Consider the following 17,074-nt stretch of genomic DNA (forward strand, 5'->3'; position numbering starts at 1 on the left):
ACCGCCCTCCCGCCTTTGCTCGTACATCCTGCCCGCCCAAACCCCACCTTCCGCGGGGCCGAGCTGGGCTGGGCTGCAGCGGGTAGGGCGGTGGCGGCGGCAGCGGCAGCTTCCGTAAGTCCATCCTCCCCATCCCTGTTCTCACCCTTTTCCGACCCCCAGGTCGGGGTTAGCACCGGGGGGACACCCGCCGCTGGGCGGGCAGGAGTCCTTAGCGGAGCCCCCGCCGTGGGGGAGCCCCACCCGCCCGACGGCAGGGGCCCGTCCGGCTGCTCTCCCCGGGCTCTGAGCTGCTCCGGGCTTGCCTCTCCCCTCCCTTTTTATCCGCGGGGATTTTTGCATTAGGTAACAGAGCCGCAGAGACCTGGAGGCATCGCAATCAGGGCGGCGTGTAAACTGGGTACCGCAGCGACCCGAGATGCGATGCTGACCCCAAGCCAACGCCGCATCTCATCGAGGGGATGCGGGAGCATAAAGGGGAACTTGTAGGAAATTAGGACCTTTGGCACCGGACGGCCGGGAATGGGCTGATTGTTGCCTACGCACTGTAGGACTCGATGGGCGGCTGTGGCTCCTTGCCCCGAGCTGAGTATGCGGCAGGATGCGGTGTCTGGGCTCGGCCTAGCTCGTTTTGAGGAAGGGAGCTCCCCCTTTCTTTCGATCTCCCAGAGCAGCTGACGAATCAGAGGTCTGCAGAGATTTTTGGCTGGACTTCAGCATTGATGCTGTCCAAGGGTCTTTCAGTGTGTGCTAACTGGGCTGAGCTATCATGGACCCTGTGGGGACCAATGTGTATTTCTGCTCTCACCTAGAAGGGATCAGAGGTGCTTCTGATACTGGGAAGCATCATATTGCGGTTGGATATTGTCTGGTGTGGAGAAGTGCCCTGGGGGCTTGTTTTGTCTCTGCATGCCCTTTCCTCCCCGTGTCTCCGCCTGCAGTGTCCATCAGCATCAGCCTGGGGGGGTGTCAGTAACTGACCCCATTGCCTAAAGCCCCACGTGGTTCCTGTCCCATCTTGGGGTCTCAAATGTTTTTTCTCTCTCTGCGCTTGCGTGACCTACGTCTGCCACTGAGCCCAACCTTCCCCGAGTATTTTGAGCCACAGAGCTAAGAATAACTCACGGTGCCCGTGTCTGGTCTGCACGCAGCTCTCCGTGTCCGCGGCCATGTCCAGTGCCGGTAGGCTGGGCAGGAGAGGGTGCACGGAGCCAGGCAGGGGGAGTTCCCCAGCCCTCGGCCTGCCCTGGTGTGGGTGCTGGGGAGCTGGTGAGGTGGGAGCTGGAGGCTGTGTGGGTGGCTGCATTTGAAATTCTTCCTCCCACACCCGCCCTGGGCGCTGGGCAGCGGCTCTGACCAAAGGAGCCATCCCACCAGCTCTGCGGGCAGCGAGTGCCTCGCTGCTGGGAGAGGCTGCCAGTGTGTTGGCTGCAGAGCAGGTGTCAGAGGGAGGAGATGATGGAAAAGGGCTGAGAGAAGGATAGTGGGTTTAGAGCATCCCAGGGATGGTGGAGCAATGGATGGGGAGGCAGCAAGCCAGCACGGGCACCTTAGCACACTGCTCTGAGTGGGTTGCTGGCTCCTGGGTTATTTACCTGAGGACCACTCAACTGCTTCACATAGAGAGACCTCCGGAGTATTCAGCACCAACCCTGCCAAGCAATAGCTGAGATGGCTGGGGAGTGGGCTGGGGTAACCTGCAAATGCTGGTGGGCCCATGGTGGTGGCACCTGCCCCACAGCCCTTCTGAGGTGACCCTGCTTGCATGGGGGCTTGGACCACACGGCCCCCGGAGGCCCGTTCCTGCTTGGGCGCTGCGGTGGACACGAGTGCCAGCTCCTGCCATGGGTGCCTGAGCTGGGCCGAGGGCAGCTGGGTGCAGGGAGGGGAGCTGGGGCTTGCCCCACGGCAGCGGGGCAGGGCTGCAGGGCCGGGCATGCCTGGCAGCTGTGTCATGTCAGTTTGAAGCGCTCAGCCATGAGCTGCTGGTTAAACCCTCCAGGCAGAAAGCCTGTGGCAAGCCGTTTGCCAGAGCGAGGGAACGGGATCTGCCCTGCCTCAGTCTCCTGGTGCTGGGTTGCCCTGCTGCCCCTGTGTCCCTTCCCCAGAGCTTGAGTCACCCTGGCTGTGTGTGCTGGGAAGGGCCGTCCCGCCTCTTCCTTCCCTCGTCCTTCCCTGGCCCCATAGATAGAGCTGTCTCTGCGCTGCGCTGGGCTCCTCCCGGCCCGGCCCTATTGACTCAGTGCTCAGGCAGCCGGGGCGGCTTTCGAGGGAGAGGCGTCCAGGGCTGGGAGAAGCTGCGGGGTGGCTGTGACGCCCTCCTGGCTGCGACAGGCGAGGAGGAGCCGGGATGAGGGAAGGTCCCGGAAAACTGCGTCGGAAGGAGAGGCTGTTGGGGGTGGAAAGCGGCTGAAATTCCTCCAGGCTCGACCTTTCTGTGCGGCAGCAACTGGAGAGCTGTGTTTGGGCTGCCAAGGGGCTGCTTCCTCCCCGCCGTCCCTCAAAGCCGCTCTGCCCCTTCCACGTCCCCTAAAGACAGCACGGCTGCGATGGCTGGGTTGGAGGCCGTGGCTCAGAATGGGTCTGCTGCCAAGGATGGGATTTGGGGAGGTACTCCTGGTACATTAGCCCAGCCCAGGGATGCTCTGTGTGTCAGCTCTGCTCACTGCCCTGGAGCAATGCTGGTAGAGAAGGTCCCTGATGTGGGGGGTGGTGGGGAATTTGGGATGTCTGCCCAGCCTGGCACCTTGTGAAATGGCTGATGTCCCCAAGGCATTGCACGGGTGCTGAGCCCTGCCTCATGCCACCCGTGCCTGTTTCATTGCAGGGAGAGGAGCTGAAGGTAGCGCTGCCGGTGCCCGGCTATGATGCCCTTTGGTGGGATGGCTGCCCGTCTGCAGAGAGACCGCCTGAGGGCCGAGGGGCTCGGCCAACACAACAACGCCATCAAGTACTTCAACCAGGACTATGAGGCCCTCAAACAGGAGTGCCTTGAGAGCGGCACTCTCTTTAGGGACCCCCAGTTCCCAGCTGGCCCCTCTGCCCTTGGATTCAAGGAGCTGGGGCCTCATTCCAGCAAGACGCGGGGGGTGGAGTGGAAGCGTCCATCGGTAAGTGCTGGGCTTGCTTCTCCTCGGGCTGGGCTGCAACATCTGCCCTGCAATGCCTGCAGTGATGTGGTTTGCCAAGCTGCAGCCTGGCTCCTCTCAGTTCTCAAATTCCCTTGAGTGCTTCACAGCCTTCTTTCCCAAGGGCCTAGAGCAATGCCCCATGAGTGTCTGCTCAGAAAAGCATCATTTCTGGCAGGCTCTGCTTCCATGGGGCAGCAGAGGGTGGGTTTTAAAATGGGTGGGCTACATCAGTGCTTCTGGGTATCATGGCACTGATGCGTCACCCTTGGTGACTGGGGCTTTTGAGAGTGTATATCCCCTGCTGCCACAAGTGCAAGGGGAATGCCATTAGCCTATCTAGCTATGTCCTCCCATGGCTGCAGCAGATCTTGCCCCCCCTTACTGTGATGGGCTCAGGGTTGCAGTCAAGCCATTTTCTCTGGCAGAGGGCAGGTGGGGAGTGTCTCTTGGAGACCATACACCCTCCCAAGTCAGAGCTGCAGTGGGTGCCAGCCCCCCAGAAGCCCAGGCCCTGCCAAGATCCAGCACCAGCATCTGATTCTTCTCTCCTCCTGCAGGAATTAGTGGGTGATCCTCAGTTCATTGTTGGAGGTGCAACCAGGACAGACATCTGCCAGGGGGCTCTGGGTGAGTGCTGGACCTCTGTCCCCAGACCCTGGTCTGGAGAGCAGTGGCTGGGCAGGGCTTCTGTGGTGGGAGAAGATGTAATTGTGTGAAGTTGAGAGTGGAGTGGTTTGCAGCACCTTTCCTCAGGCCCGTGCAGTGCATTTTCATGCCAGCCACTGCACAAACATCTCTGTTGGGCTCCCTTCCCATTTATTATGGTGGAAACTGGAAGGCAGGGGTCACCCTGTGCCTCCTGGTGGCTCTGGGTTAAGGCTTCAGAAAAACGAGTTGGTGTGTGCACAGCCTGACCATGCTAAGATCAGGGGAGATGTTGAGTGGACCTGTGTCTGAACACATGCTGACAACACCACCAGGAGCTGCTCCAAAGAGCTCCCTGCTTTGGTAAATGGTGAGGGAGGGTAGCTTGATAACAGTAACAAGCTGAAGTGGGGATGTGCTGGTCAGGACAAAGTGCTTGCAAAGCAACGTGGTATGGCAGAAGGGAAGGAAAGTTGAGCTATGGAGTAGAAGGGGCGGTTTGTAATTTCTCCAGGGGTGTCTCCCAAGGCAAAGGCACTGACACAAGGAGAGCAGTGTTAACGAGCTGGGTAGGCTGGCAGGGCTGGCAACGGGGATTTCGAGGTCATTCGAACCAGATCTGGGTACCACCAAGAGTGTCGTCCTGGGTCAGGTTGGGCACTTGACTGGGAGTATCATGTACCTGAGCACACATAGCACGCTGGTTTCAGGGCTGACCACATTTAATCCATCCAGTAATTAGGACAAATTTGAGGTGTTGACTGGAGCACGTAACAGCCCAGAGCACTGCAGCAGTGTTCAGTTAGTCATTAAAAAGTCTGAAATGCCATTTTGTCAAACCACAGCCCAGTACAGGTTATCCAGACTCAGGCTAAGGTGTGACAGGCTTCAAAGTCAAAAGAGAAAGGGGAACGAAGGCAGAGAATTTAAAGTGCAGTGCTAGCCTGGAGCAGCATTTGTGGTTAAGAGCACTTGGAAGGAAAAGTGTGGTGATGTTGCTCACAATTTGAGAAACCAGGGCAGCAGCATTAAACATCCAGCTTGATAAAATGCTTTTTCAAATGCAGTTTGAAAATTGCAGTGTAATTCCACTGCAGAGCTCACTATCTGAGATGTGGAAGGCAATCATGCAAATGAGTTCCAGGAGAATCTAGATAAACAGCTGCAGGAGGGGGCTGTTGGTGCTGACTGTATGTGGTGGTCTGGATACAGGCTCTGGGTCAGGGAGGATTGTTCCCAGTTGCCTTGAACTAACGCTGCTCTCCAAGGCAGGCTGAACGAGCCTGGCTCCCTGAGCTCTGTTTGCCTGCTGGACACACTGATTTTTCCACATGCTTTTTGAGCTGGGGAGCCCCAGATATTTGCAAGGAGGGCATGCCACAGCCTCCTGCAAAGCCACTGGCTACCCCTAGCTAGGGAGGTGGTGGGTGCTCACAGTGGCTCCTCTCCATCCCCAGGGGACTGCTGGCTGCTGGCTGCCATCGGCTCCCTCACGCTCAATGAGGAGCTCCTGCACCGTGTGGTGCCCCATGGGCAGAGCTTCCAGGAGGACTATGCCGGCATCTTCCACTTCCAGGTGGGCTAGGAGCTCCTGGCCCTCCACGGCTGGTGGGCTGGGGTGGGAGGGAGGGTGGTGGGTTGAGGTAATCCCTCAGTGGTAGGGATAAGCAAGTTGTGTGATGCTCCAAGCTCACCCCACTCTCTCCTGACCCCCTAGATCTGGCAGTTTGGTGAGTGGGTGGACGTGGTGGTGGATGACCAGCTGCCCACCAAGGATGGGGAGCTCCTGTTTGTGCACTCAGCGGAGTGCACTGAGTTCTGGAGTGCTCTGCTGGAGAAGGCCTATGCCAAGTGGGTACCACCGTGGCGGACACGTGGGTGGGTGGGGGCCAGGGGACCTCGCTGCGTGAGGCAGAGTAGAGGTAGTAATTTCTCTCCCTGGCCCTGCTTGTGCTGCGTGCCTGGAGAGCAGCAGTGTGTTATGTCCTTGTTACCTCACGTGCCCCTCTTGCTTCCTGGTGCGCAGGCTGAACGGCTGCTATGAGGCACTCTCGGGGGGCAGCACCACCGAGGGCTTCGAGGACTTCACCGGCGGTGTGGCAGAGATGTATGACCTCAAGCGGCCACCACGTAACATGGCCCACATCATCCGCAAGGCGCTGGAGAGGGGGTCCCTGCTGGGCTGCTCCATCGACGTAAGTGGTGTGTTGGATGAGCCAGGGGCTCTGCCGCAGCAGTGGTCTCACAGCCTGAAATTGTGGCAACAGTTGCTTCTCTGGGACACCAGGCGGGAGGTTACTTCTTTCCCCTCTTACCAGAGCCTCCTTTCCAGAGGCAACATGGCAGCCTGGGGGCACAGTGTGTGGGGCTGCAGCCCAGCTGCTGGGAACAGGCTCCTTTGGGTGGAGTGGGAATGTCCATCTCGAGCACAGGCTGTTGAACAAGAGTCTGCCTATAACTCCCGCCATGTCTTACATCAGCATCTGAGAGTTACCTGGAGTGGGGTTTTCCATCCGTTGCCTCTTGTGAAATCCTTCTCTTGCTTTCTGGAGTTTGGGTGGTTCCCTGATGGATCTTCAGGGTCTTCAGGCTGGGAAAATCTCTTTACATTGTCCTCAGCCAGCAACCTTTGAGCAGAGGGTGCTGGTACCTGCTGCTTCATGTGGCTGGAGCACCGCAAAGCAAGGGGATTTCTCCACATGGTGGAGGGAAGGGGTAGGGATAGCATTACAGGAATTTAATCATATTCACTTGAGCTTTGCATATTCTCCTCAGATCACAAGTGCATTTGATATGGAAGCAGTGACCTTCAAGAAGCTGGTGAAGGGCCATGCCTATTCTGTCACAGGCTTCAGAGATGTGAGTCAGCTATGTGAGACTTTAATAGCAATAAAATAGCCTGGCCAGTGGCATGGGCACAACCTCCTGTGTCTGGTCGACAGGTGAATTACCGGGGTCAGCAGGAACAGCTCATCCGCATCAGGAACCCCTGGGGTCAGGTGGAGTGGACTGGAGCCTGGAGCGATGGGTGAGTTCGACAGATGGGACGTTAGTCCCACCACGGGCAGGCCAGCAGGCACTGCACACACATCAGTCAAGTGCACAGCACTGCTGTGGGTATATTTGCAGCGTGCAGTGCCCTTCCCATTGGTGAGGGGGACAGTCGAGGGCCTGCTCTGAAGTGTTCTTGATTCATCTTTAGTAGTCCTCATCTAATTGTCTCTCTTCTGCTAATGCAGCTCCTCTGAGTGGAACAACATTGACCCTGATGAAAGGGAAGAGCTGCAGCTGAAGATGGAGGATGGAGAGTTCTGGTGAGTGCCAGAGCAAAGTGCTGCTCTTCTTCAGCACCCAGCCTGGCAAGGAGCAGAGAAGCTGGGATCCCACGGTTCTGCTTCACCTGAAGCACATGACCTGCCTTTATGAATTGGGTTTCCAGCACTGGAGAGCCTGCTGGCATTTTCTCATCTGATCTAGTTAATAATTTTCCTCCCTTCAGGGGAGTCCAACTAAATCCACAATAAACATCTAGGAAGGGTAAACATACCTTCTTCCCCAAACCCAGCTTTAAATGAGCTATAACTGCTCAGGGTAAAAGATCTTGCTGTCACTTAATTCTTCCGAAATGTTGTCTGGGTCCAGAGGCACTTGTGCCCTCCTCCCTGCCCCCCAGCAGTGCCCTGGCCCCAGCCCCTGCCTGCTTCCCACAGGATGTCTTTCCGGGACTTCATGAGGGAGTTCTCCAGGCTGGAGATCTGCAACCTGACGCCCGATGCCCTCACCAAGGACGAGCTCAGCAGGTGGCACACGCAGGTGTTTGAGGGCACATGGCGCCGGGGGAGCACTGCTGGGGGCTGCAGGAATCACCCAGGTACCTCTTTCCCCTGTATCTCTGCTCTTGGCAGCACAATTGAGCTGGGTGTCTCATCCACACATCCTCTTTCTCCCAGCCACATTCTGGATCAACCCCCAGTTTAAGATCAAGCTGCTGGAAGAGGATGATGACCCTGGGGATGATGAGGTGGCCTGCAGCTTTTTGGTGGCTCTGATGCAGAAGGACCGGCGGCGGGAGCGGCGAGTGGGGGGCGACATGCACACCATTGGCTTCGCTGTCTACGAGGTAACCCCCGCCCCCACCCCAATGCTGCTTCCTTGGGACCAGCTCAGCCTTGCCAGTGCTGCCTGGACCTGGCATCCCAGTCCTCAAGGAAACCTTTCCCACCTGCTTTGTTTGGTCTGTGGGTTAATGTCCCCTGTCCCATGCTCTCCACGCTGTAAAGGATGGGGACAGGTACTGGGATTCTGATTTTTCTTTTTTTTTTCTTCCCCTTTTCTCTCCTCCTTGCAGGTTCCTGAGGAGGTAATTGCTGAGACACCGGAGCCTACCCCCTCTTGGAGGGGAGCACAAGAGTGGGCAGGAATGGGTTAAGGCACATGCATGCATGCATGTGCACCTTGTGACAGTGACAAGGGCACTAATGGGTGCTGGGCATCTCCCTGCAGGAGGGATGGCTCCTGCTGGGATGGGCAGGGTTGTCCTGTCCAATGGGGCTGGCTCTGGTCCCATCATGCCCTGTGGGTCTCCCCCATTTCGGGGCTGTGGTCCACAAGCGGGTTCATTCCCCCAGGCCCAGGGCAGCCAGCATGTGCACTTGAAGAAGGACTTCTTCCTGCGAAACCAGTCGCGGGCACGGTCCGAGACCTTCATCAACCTGCGGGAGGTGAGCAACCAGATCCGGCTGCCCCCCGGCGAGTACATCGTTGTGCCTTCTACCTTTGAGCCACACAAGGAGGCTGACTTCATCTTGCGAGTCTTCACCGAGAAGCAGTCGGACACAGCGTGAGTCCCTGCCTGGCCAGGGGACACCCTGTGTCTGTGAGCGGGGGGGGACATTTCCCCACTGCAGGGAGCTTGCTGGCTGGGAACCCTGCTCATCATTTTGGTTTCCTCCTTTCTGCCCCCAGGGAGCTGGACGAGGAGATCTCGGCAGATCTGGCAGATGAGGTAGGACCTGCTGCTTTGGTTGGGTTGGTGCTGGGGCTTGGGAGGGCGAGCTGCAGGCAGGAGATGGCTGCCTGGGTTTGGGATGTCACTGTGGCTGGAGAGGTGCTGGCAGGGTCACGGTGACGGGGATGTGGGAAGTAACAAAGATGAGAAGAACAAAGAAGAGCTTTCCTTCCAGTATGGGTTTGCTGAGCCTGGGAGGCAGGGCAGAGCCCAGATTTGACCACTAACCTCTTCTTTCTGGTCCACATCACCCGAGGAGGAAATAACTGAGGATGACATAGAGGACGGCTTCAAGAACATGTTCCAGCAGCTGGCAGGGGAGGTGGGTACAGCTGTGCTGAGCTCTGGGGGGCCCTAGACTGGGAGGGGATGGGACCTGTGGCCAGGAAAGCTCCAGTCCACCTCATGCTTGCTCAGTCCAATCCTGCAACAGGTCCATCTCTGCCACGACTCAGCCCAGCTGCCCCCAGGGGTGATGTGATGGGAGCAGATCTGGGGAAGAAGCATCCAGCTGTGGCCCAAACTCTTCTGGGCATGCAGAAAATGCAATGGCACCCTGATGTTTTGTGACTAAGGCAGAGATGTTTAAGCAGGAGCAGGGGGATGGCCACTAGTTGGGTAGAGAGCAGGCAAGGGGTGCTGCTAACTCTTCTCCTGCTGCAGGACATGGAAATCAGTGTCTTTGAGCTCCGGACTATTCTGAACAGAGTCATCGCTAGACGTAAGCACTACCCTTCCTGCACCTTGCTCCTCACAGCCCAGGCCTGCTCAGCAGGTTGGCTTTTGATGCATGTGCTCAACCTTCTCCTTCCTCCTCAGACAAAGATCTGAAGACAGATGGGTTCAGCCTGGACTCCTGCCGCAACATGGTCAACCTGATGGATGTATCTTCTTGGTGCTGTGGGCAGGGACCAGCTTCCCTGGTGCTCAGCCTGTCAGCGGCAAGACTTCTCCACAGGAGCTGGGGCTTGGCTCTCCAACCATGCTGAGGCATGCTGGTGCAGGGAGGCAGGGAGAGATCCTTGTTGCTTCAGGGCCATCTGCCCTACACCCCTGGACTTTAGCAGCAGGTTCTTTGGAAAGGGCTGTCAGTTCCCCTGCTTGCTTTGCACCCTGGCTCTGCCGCCAGAAGCACAGCCCAGCCCCACCAGTGCCTTCAGGCTTCCCTTCCAAGAATAAGTGCCCTGTGCTTCCCTTTCCTCCAGGCTCCCCAGCCTGATGTGACATGACGCCATCCAGATTTCAAGGCACTTCTGGAAGTGAATGAGTGCTGTTGAGCTTCTTTCCCCCCAAACCATCCTGTCCAGCAGTTGAGGATGAGAGGTGTGAAGCAACAGGTGCCACGGCTCGTGTTCCTGCTTGCACAAGGACATGCAGTTGAGGGGTCAGGTGAGGGTAGAGGAGCACCTCCAAGCCTTACTCCGTCCTGGCCCTGCAGTATCTCCTGTTGCTGCAGGCCAGCCCAGTTTTGCTCTGAGGACACCACAGTGATGCGCCTTCCTAGAGCAGCAGCACAGCTGTTCCCAGGGGGTGGCACAGCAACTAGGCTAAGTGTTGCACTTTTCCCCGCTGGGTTGCAGGCTGATCTTGCTGATGCTGCAAAGCAGACAGGAGATTGGGGGGGAAATTGGGTAGGTCAAGTGTGGCCAGGCTTTTCTCATGTCAGATGGCTGCGATCTGATGGCTTTTCTTTTATGCCACCCCCTTTGCTGGCTGCTTTCTCCTTGACCCTCTGCTCCCCAGAAAGATGGCAGTGCCCGCCTTGGGCTGGTGGAGTTCCAGATCCTGTGGAACAAGATCCGGAGCTGGCTGGTAAGGAGGAGGAGGGGGCATGGTGCACTGCAGCAAGGTGAGGGGACAGCCAGGCTGGAAGCCACAGGAGAGCCTGCCCTTCACCTCCTCTGTGATGTTTTTGCAGATGATCTTCCGCCAGCATGACCTGGATAAGTCAGGCACCATGAGCTCTTATGAGATGCGCCTGGCTCTGGAGTCAGCCGGTAGGTCTGGAGAAGGATAGGGCTGGGCTGGGAGCTGGGGAGGGTGCTTCTGCTGTCTGAGCCCAGTCCCAAGTAGCTGGAGAAGAGTGAAACCAGCCTATGCTGCTTGCTTGGAGCCAACTTGTCATGGTAGTGAGATGTGGCCCATGTCTGCAGTGGGCTCTCTCCATCCCAGCTGTGCCAAGTGCTGCAGCCTCAGAGTTAGTGACACACGCAAGGTGGTCCCAGCCTCTGTCCTCCTCTGACCTGCAGGGTCCCATCCTGGCACAGCAGAGGCCTGAGAAGGATCAGTGAGATAACTAGTCATATGGCTCCAGGGAGAGCATCCCCTCTCCCTGCTGAGGCTGAACAGGGTGCCCCTTCGGGTGGGGGCGTGGACTTTCATAGCTACACCCACCTCTTCTGCCTTCTTGGGGTGCTGACCACTTTCTGCCTTGCAGGTTTCAAGCTGAACAACAGGCTGCACCAGGTTGTGGTGGCCCGCTATGCAGACACTGACATGGGTGTGGACTTCGACAACTTTGTCTGCTGCCTTGTGAAGCTGGAGGCCATGTTCAGTGAGTGGTGGCTTTAGGGCAGGGAGGGCAGGAACAGAGGGATGTGTTGCTCACCTTGCTTTTGTGCCCCTGCAGGGTTCTTCCACAGCATGGACCGTGAAGGCACTGGTACTGCCGTCATGAACCTAACTGAGGTGAGAGCTCAGCCTAGTGGGAGGTGGGGTGGGAGACAAGGTGACAAGGCATAAGGGTGAACGGGGCACCTGGGGTAGGTGGTAGAAAGCCCTCCAGCCCCTTGAGTAGGGAAAGAACCCATAAAAGATCAGGATGAGAAAACGCGATTGCTGAAGGCTCCTTGCTTAGGGTGGGTGTCGAGGATAGGACCAAACTCTTTTCAGTGGTGCCTAACAACAGAATGAGGGGCAATGGGGACAAACTGAAGCACAGGAGGTTCCCTCTGACTATGAGGAGAAACTCCTTTACTTTAAGGGTGAAAGGACTGGAACAGGCTGCCCAGAGAGGTTGTGGAGTCTCCTTCTCTGGAGACATTCAAAACATGCCTGGACACAGTCCTGTGCAATCTGCTCTGGGCATACCTGCTTTAGCAGGTGGGTTGGACTAAATGATCTCCAGAGGTCCCTTCCAATTCCAAACATTTTGTCATTCTGTGTTTCTTGGAAGGCTGTCAGAGTTGACACATGAGGGCACGTCAAAAATGCATGAGCCCCTGCTCATCCCTTCTCCCTTTCTTTCCTAGTGGCTGCTGCTGACAATGTGCGGCTAGGAGCCACAACAGATCCGCTGTGGCTGGGACACCCCAGTGAGCCAGGCCCCCTCCAAGTGCCTCCCCTTGGATCTGTGGACACAGGATACTCCTCTCCCTCGCTCCATCCCATGCTGAGCCACCAGCCCTGCCTCTCAGCAAGCCTCACGCCACCCTCTCTGGTGGACCAGAGGTCAAGGCAGGCAGGGGATGTCCTTCTTCTCTTCTGGGCTGGACTTCTTTCTACTCCCCCCTCCTCTCTCCCCACCCCAGAACAGGAGGAGGGCAAGCAGCATGGGGTACCTGTGCACCCCTGCACCAAGCTTGGCAGGAGTGAAGGAGCAGGCTGGGGGGTGGCTATAGAGCAGAGAGAGGCAGGAGCTGCGGAGGGGAGAGAGGGGGGACTCATACCGCTTGCTCTAGTTCTGTCCCAAACCTGCTGGCACGTGCTGCCTGTCTCTGCACACGCCTGGGAGCATCAGCAGCTACTGCCTTGCTCAGGCAGAGGCAGCGTGTTCCTGAGGAGCCAGAGTGGCCTTCTGGGAGGAGGAAGGGCCATACTCTTCTTCTTGAAGCCCTTGCACTGCGCTCAGCACCACTAAGCATGACCAAAGCATGGAGCCTACTGGCTCTTTCTGCGTGGCCTTCAACACATCACTCCCACCTCCATGCCCCTGCCTTTGCCCCATCAGTGGGTCAAGCCCTGAAACTTAAGCACTGAATGTTTGGGGGCTCCCTTGCCACGGGAACATGTGCCACCCTCTAGTGCAGCAGAAGCTCATCTTCCACTTGGGCACAGCAATGCCACCACCATCACAGCGGTTTGGCCTCCCCTCCCAATGCTGGGGGCTCCTGGGGCATCCACTGACCCTGTTTATGGCCCACACAACAGGGCCGGGGGGTCAGCACCCACGAGAGAAGGGGGGTGGTGATTTGGGGGGTGTTCTCCTGCACACAGTTGGGTTTTTTCCCTCCTTTACCCTCCCACACTGTTGCACTCTCCTCTTCCCTTGGGCTCCTTTGCCCAGTGTGAATGGGCTCCAGTGCCAACGTATTTCCACTTCTCTGTGCTCCTCCACTCCCCTTCACCTTTTTCTGGGGTAACGGGGCGGCTCCAGCTTGGCGGTGGGCAACAGCCCATCCTTTGCCCTGTAGAGGCAGGCAGGCAGGCAGGCAGCTGGCTTCCTCAGACCCCTGTCGCGACTGGAGGATGTACCTGCAGCAATAACTAACCACTGCTGCCCGCCCGGCAGCTCCGCTTCCTCACCCCGCTCACTGCGCACTCCGGGAATAAACCGAGATCTGTTGGACGTGTGGCCTGGGTGTCGCATCCACCCTCCCCTCACCACGGCACGGGCTGGGGGGATGAGATGCAGGGCCAAGCCCAAAGCACACTGTTTGCCCAGCCTGGGCCATGGGTGAAGGAGCATCACCAAGTACAGGTCTTGTCGTGGGGGTGTGGGGGTCTATATCCCCTACGATTTTTTTCAAAATTCACCTCTTCCTTTGCAGGTGAGTCTTAATGCTGATACAGAGGGGCAGCACCATGTAGGAGGTGTAATGGAGCATTGCTCTTCAAAGTGAGAGCAAGCAGCGTGCTGTTGCCAGGGCTGTTAGGTTATCCCAGGGATTTTTCAAGTGGAGGAAAAGCCGGTGCTTGCTCCCTGGTGTGGGTGGGAAGAGGAGTGTGTCAGTGCCGGGCTGGGGTGGGAGGCCAGGACAGCTTCACCGCAGTCTCTGTCCCAAGGATGTGGTGCAGCCACGCTTCTGCTCACCTAGGGTAGCCCTGGGTCTGGCCACAGTGTCCCAAATGGCTCCCTAGGGTACTGCCATGTGCCTCTGCCATGGGAGCTGCTGGAGCAGTTTAATCTCACCCTCCTCCTGTCCCGCCAGCAGCTTGGCAGTGGCTGGAGGCAGCCGGTCAGGCTGGGTTTGACCTGTCAGACTTTGTGCTGGGGTGGATGAATGTTGGTCATGGTTTGCTGCCCTTGCCTGTCCCTTGCCCGGGGCCCTTCTGCTGGGGGCAGAGCTGGGGTCTGCTCTTAAAGGAAGAGGGAGCAGGAGGGGCTGGGGAGGGGAAAGAGGGTCTGCTTTGGTAGGATGGAGTTAACTGTGGAGTGGCTGGGAGTGGAAGGCAGCCTGGAGCTCTGGACCCTGGAAAGGGACCACACCAGGTATGTGACACTGGGTAGGGGCTGTGGGAGGCTGGTGTTTTCCCTTGGCCATGCAGGCTACAGCTGGAGGCAAAAGTTTTCCTGGAAAACTGCTGTGGAGGGCTGGGTGGTGGGGCTTTTCACAATATGTATCAGAGCAGGACTCCTCCGTGTGTGCATCCTGCCCCTTGCTGACACCCCGGAGGGGCATCACAGCCCACATGGCCCCAAGGGTGCTCAGCATTTGGAAGCAGACTGCCCTTGTGCACTTTATCCCCCCACTGGCATCTCAGTATCCCTTGTGTGGGTGCCCTTTGTGCCAGCCCAGCTCCCTGGGACCACTCTCATGGTGGGACAGCACCCAGCCCTGGTGCGAGCCAACCTGACTCAGAGCACAGAAGGGAGGCAAGGTATGACAGCAGGAGGGAGCATCTCCCCAGCCTGTCTGTCTTCAGAGGCTCCCCAGGGCTAGGTGGCCATGGGCTACTTGCACTTGGCTCGTGGCTACCTGTGAGCTGACCTGCCCTGGATGGGGTGGGGTACATTGGGGCTTGCCAGCTTGGGCTCCCCCGCTCCTCCTTGCAACCCCAAAGCCTCTGGGAAACAACAGCTCAGGGGAGATGAGACACAGGGGCAAACATGCAGAGCTGTCATCACTGTCCCAGCTGTGGGGCCTTGTTGTTCACACAGAGACCTGATTGTAGGGCATGGTGCTGCCCTGGCTTTGGAATGACAGGTGCCCCCAGCATAGCCTTACCAGAAGCCCCCATCCCTCCCTCCCTCAGGCGCCAGCTGGCAGATCCCTTGCCTCGCTGGCCCCCACAGCTGACAGCCCACTATCTGCAGGGGTCGGCAGCCGGGGGCTCCCCAGCTGCCAGCTAGTGACACAAAGAGTAGCCTGGCTCATCCCCCTCCTTGCAAAGGGGGACAAAGAGGAGGCCCAGTGGAGTCCTTAAGTGCTGGCATAAGGTGAGGAGCAAGAGCGGCTGGGGACCAAATGTGGCCAAAACTGATTTCAGCAGTGCTTAGTGGGCACTAGGCAGCAAGAGCCAGCCCTCTCCCACCTGTCCCATACCTGTCCCCAGGTCTGTGTTGGGTGGGAGTCCACAAGGTGGGCAGGCAGCACCCATGGGTGCACAGCACCACTGCTCCTGCTCCCCACCATCACAGCATCTCCTCCTGCACCCCATGCCCTGTGTCTCTGCCTCCTGCAGCCCAGAGCTGCCTGCCCATCCTGAGGGTCCATGTCTCTCACCACCAGCTGCTCACATCCATCCTTCAGGCATGGCGTGGGGGGACAAGACCACAGCTTGTCCCCACCTGGCCCCACCAGCTGCCCTGGCAGCTGGGCTCTGGCTCTGTCTCCTCCTCGGCTGCACTTTGCTCTGTCCCGGGCCTGCAGGAATGTCAGTCCTGTGGGCACAAGGGGCCTTTGTGCAAGTGGGGGTCTGTGGCTCAGCCCAGCATCCCCAGCCAGGGCTGTGGAGGGACACAGCTGAGGGCACATGCGTGGGCAGCAGCTGACACCAGCATGGCGCACAGCTCCCAGCCAGGCTCTGCGGTGTCCCTGCTGCCGCAGGGGCTGTCAGGAAGGAAAGCCCTCTTCCCGTCCCCCTCACCCCTCCAGCACCAGCAGCTGGGTGGCGGGAGCATCCTGCAGCCACTGCCAGCTTGGGAGCAGTGCCAACACCAGCACAGAGCTGGCACCTCCTTGGCGAGCCTCGGTGCCCGTGCCAAGGGACACTGCAGGCTCAGCCACCCCACGGGGCGAGCATGGGGTGGGGGCCAAGAGCACCAGGCAGCAGCTGCTGGATTCGGCCTTTTTCAACAGCTGCCGTCTCAGCACCAGCAGCAGGGAATGTGCATGGGCTGGGGCTTTCCACGGCCTGGCCATGGTGCATTAAACAAACTATTTATAACACTCATGTTGCTCCCCAGAAGGAATGGCACACGTTCCTCCTGCATGGGGTTGGGTGCTCGGGTGCCACTGGTGTCCCCAACACCAACACCTTCTCAGGTCCCTGCCAGAACGGTGAGGTCTCCTTAGAGAAAGGACTCTCGGCTGCCTCTCAGCTTCTTTCCCCCCATTTCTGTTAGCTCCCAGTGCTAGACCCAGAGCAAGATTTGCAGCATATCTCACACATCTCATGAGGAGATGCCCAAAGCCCATGCCCTTCTTTCCAGCACCCCTGCTCCCTGCTAAATCCTCTAAAGCCTTCACCATGTGTCAGCCACTTTGAGCACTGGCAGGTGCTGATGGTTGCTCTGTCCCCTGCGCCTGCCCCTGAGGCAGCAGAAGGGTCTCACTCCCCATGAAGTGAATCAAATCCCTAGGGCTTTGGAACAGCAGGGGGGAGAAGACAGGAGGACAGCTCTTCGCAGTTCTGTCACTATTCTGAGGACAGCCCTTGCAGCTGGGCTGCTTCCATGCTTCCAGCCCTCTTCTCCCATCACCAGCGCTGCTTCATTGCAGGCTCCCAACAACCCCACAATTGCCTTGTGCCACCCAGGGGCATCTCCTGCCGCTTGTTTGCTGATGTCCAGCTGCCTGCTGACCATCTGAGAGAAATAAGTGCTACGGAGGGGTACACGGTCCCTGTTTGGGCTCAGGAAGTGGATCCTAGCTCTCTCTGGCAATTAAATAGGGGATACTTGGTTGAGATTGGTATGATAAAGGGAATGGATGCCTGAAAGGAAGTGGTCTTGATGTGTACCTGGCAGAAAAGGAGCCAGTCACCTAGTGAGGGATTTTGAGCTCCTTGGTGAACGGTGACAAAGGATAGACAATAAAAAGCATTGAGAGATAGAGTAGTGGCTGCAGGAGCAAAACATCCTCTGTGGATTAGAGAAGTTACAGCAAGGCTCTACACGCCTTGACCC

The 17,074-nt window shown here is 58.0% G+C and overlaps 1 protein-coding gene across 6 annotated transcripts; it reads left to right on the plus strand.

Moving 5' to 3' along the window:
• CAPN11 (calpain 11) lies at positions 1–13,351 on the plus strand. Of its 6 annotated transcripts, none has more exons than XM_065058104.1 (22): positions 1–114; positions 2,828–3,110; positions 3,689–3,758; positions 5,234–5,352; positions 5,494–5,627; positions 5,803–5,971; positions 6,552–6,635; positions 6,719–6,804; positions 7,016–7,090; positions 7,487–7,647; positions 7,727–7,896; positions 8,125–8,136; positions 8,405–8,616; positions 8,742–8,781; positions 9,041–9,106; positions 9,448–9,505; positions 9,604–9,668; positions 10,528–10,596; positions 10,703–10,781; positions 11,222–11,338; positions 11,414–11,472; positions 12,036–13,351. In XM_065058104.1, exons 2-22 carry the CDS (start codon positions 2,865–2,867, stop codon positions 12,060–12,062), a joined length of 2,118 nt encoding a protein of 705 aa, XP_064914176.1. In that variant the 5' UTR covers positions 1–114; positions 2,828–2,864; the 3' UTR covers positions 12,063–13,351. The 6 variants fall into 6 exon arrangements, with proteins under 6 accessions (XP_064914176.1, XP_064914180.1, XP_064914181.1 ...); XM_065058108.1 differs by having other exon boundaries at positions 9,044–9,106; XM_065058105.1 differs by lacking the exon at positions 1–114 and adding an exon at positions 1,048–1,182.
• The last annotated feature ends 3,723 nt before the right edge of the window (positions 13,352–17,074 follow it).

Source organism: Columba livia, chromosome 3, assembly GCF_036013475.1.
Source record: "Columba livia isolate bColLiv1 breed racing homer chromosome 3, bColLiv1.pat.W.v2, whole genome shotgun sequence".
NCBI lineage: Eukaryota > Metazoa > Chordata > Aves > Columbiformes > Columbidae > Columba > Columba livia.

Excerpts from the sequence above, each read along its gene's own strand:
- CAPN11 (XM_065058104.1), top strand. The coding sequence starts at position 2,865 with ATGATGCCCTTTGGTGGGATGGCTGCCCGTCTGCAGAGAGACCGCCTG. Across the intron at positions 5,972-6,551 it reads TGCTGGGCTGCTCCATCGAC|ATCACAAGTGCATTTGATAT; the intron begins GTAAGTGGTGTG and ends TATTCTCCTCAG. Across the intron at positions 11,339-11,413 it reads GAAGCTGGAGGCCATGTTCA|GGTTCTTCCACAGCATGGAC; the intron begins GTGAGTGGTGGC and ends GTGCCCCTGCAG.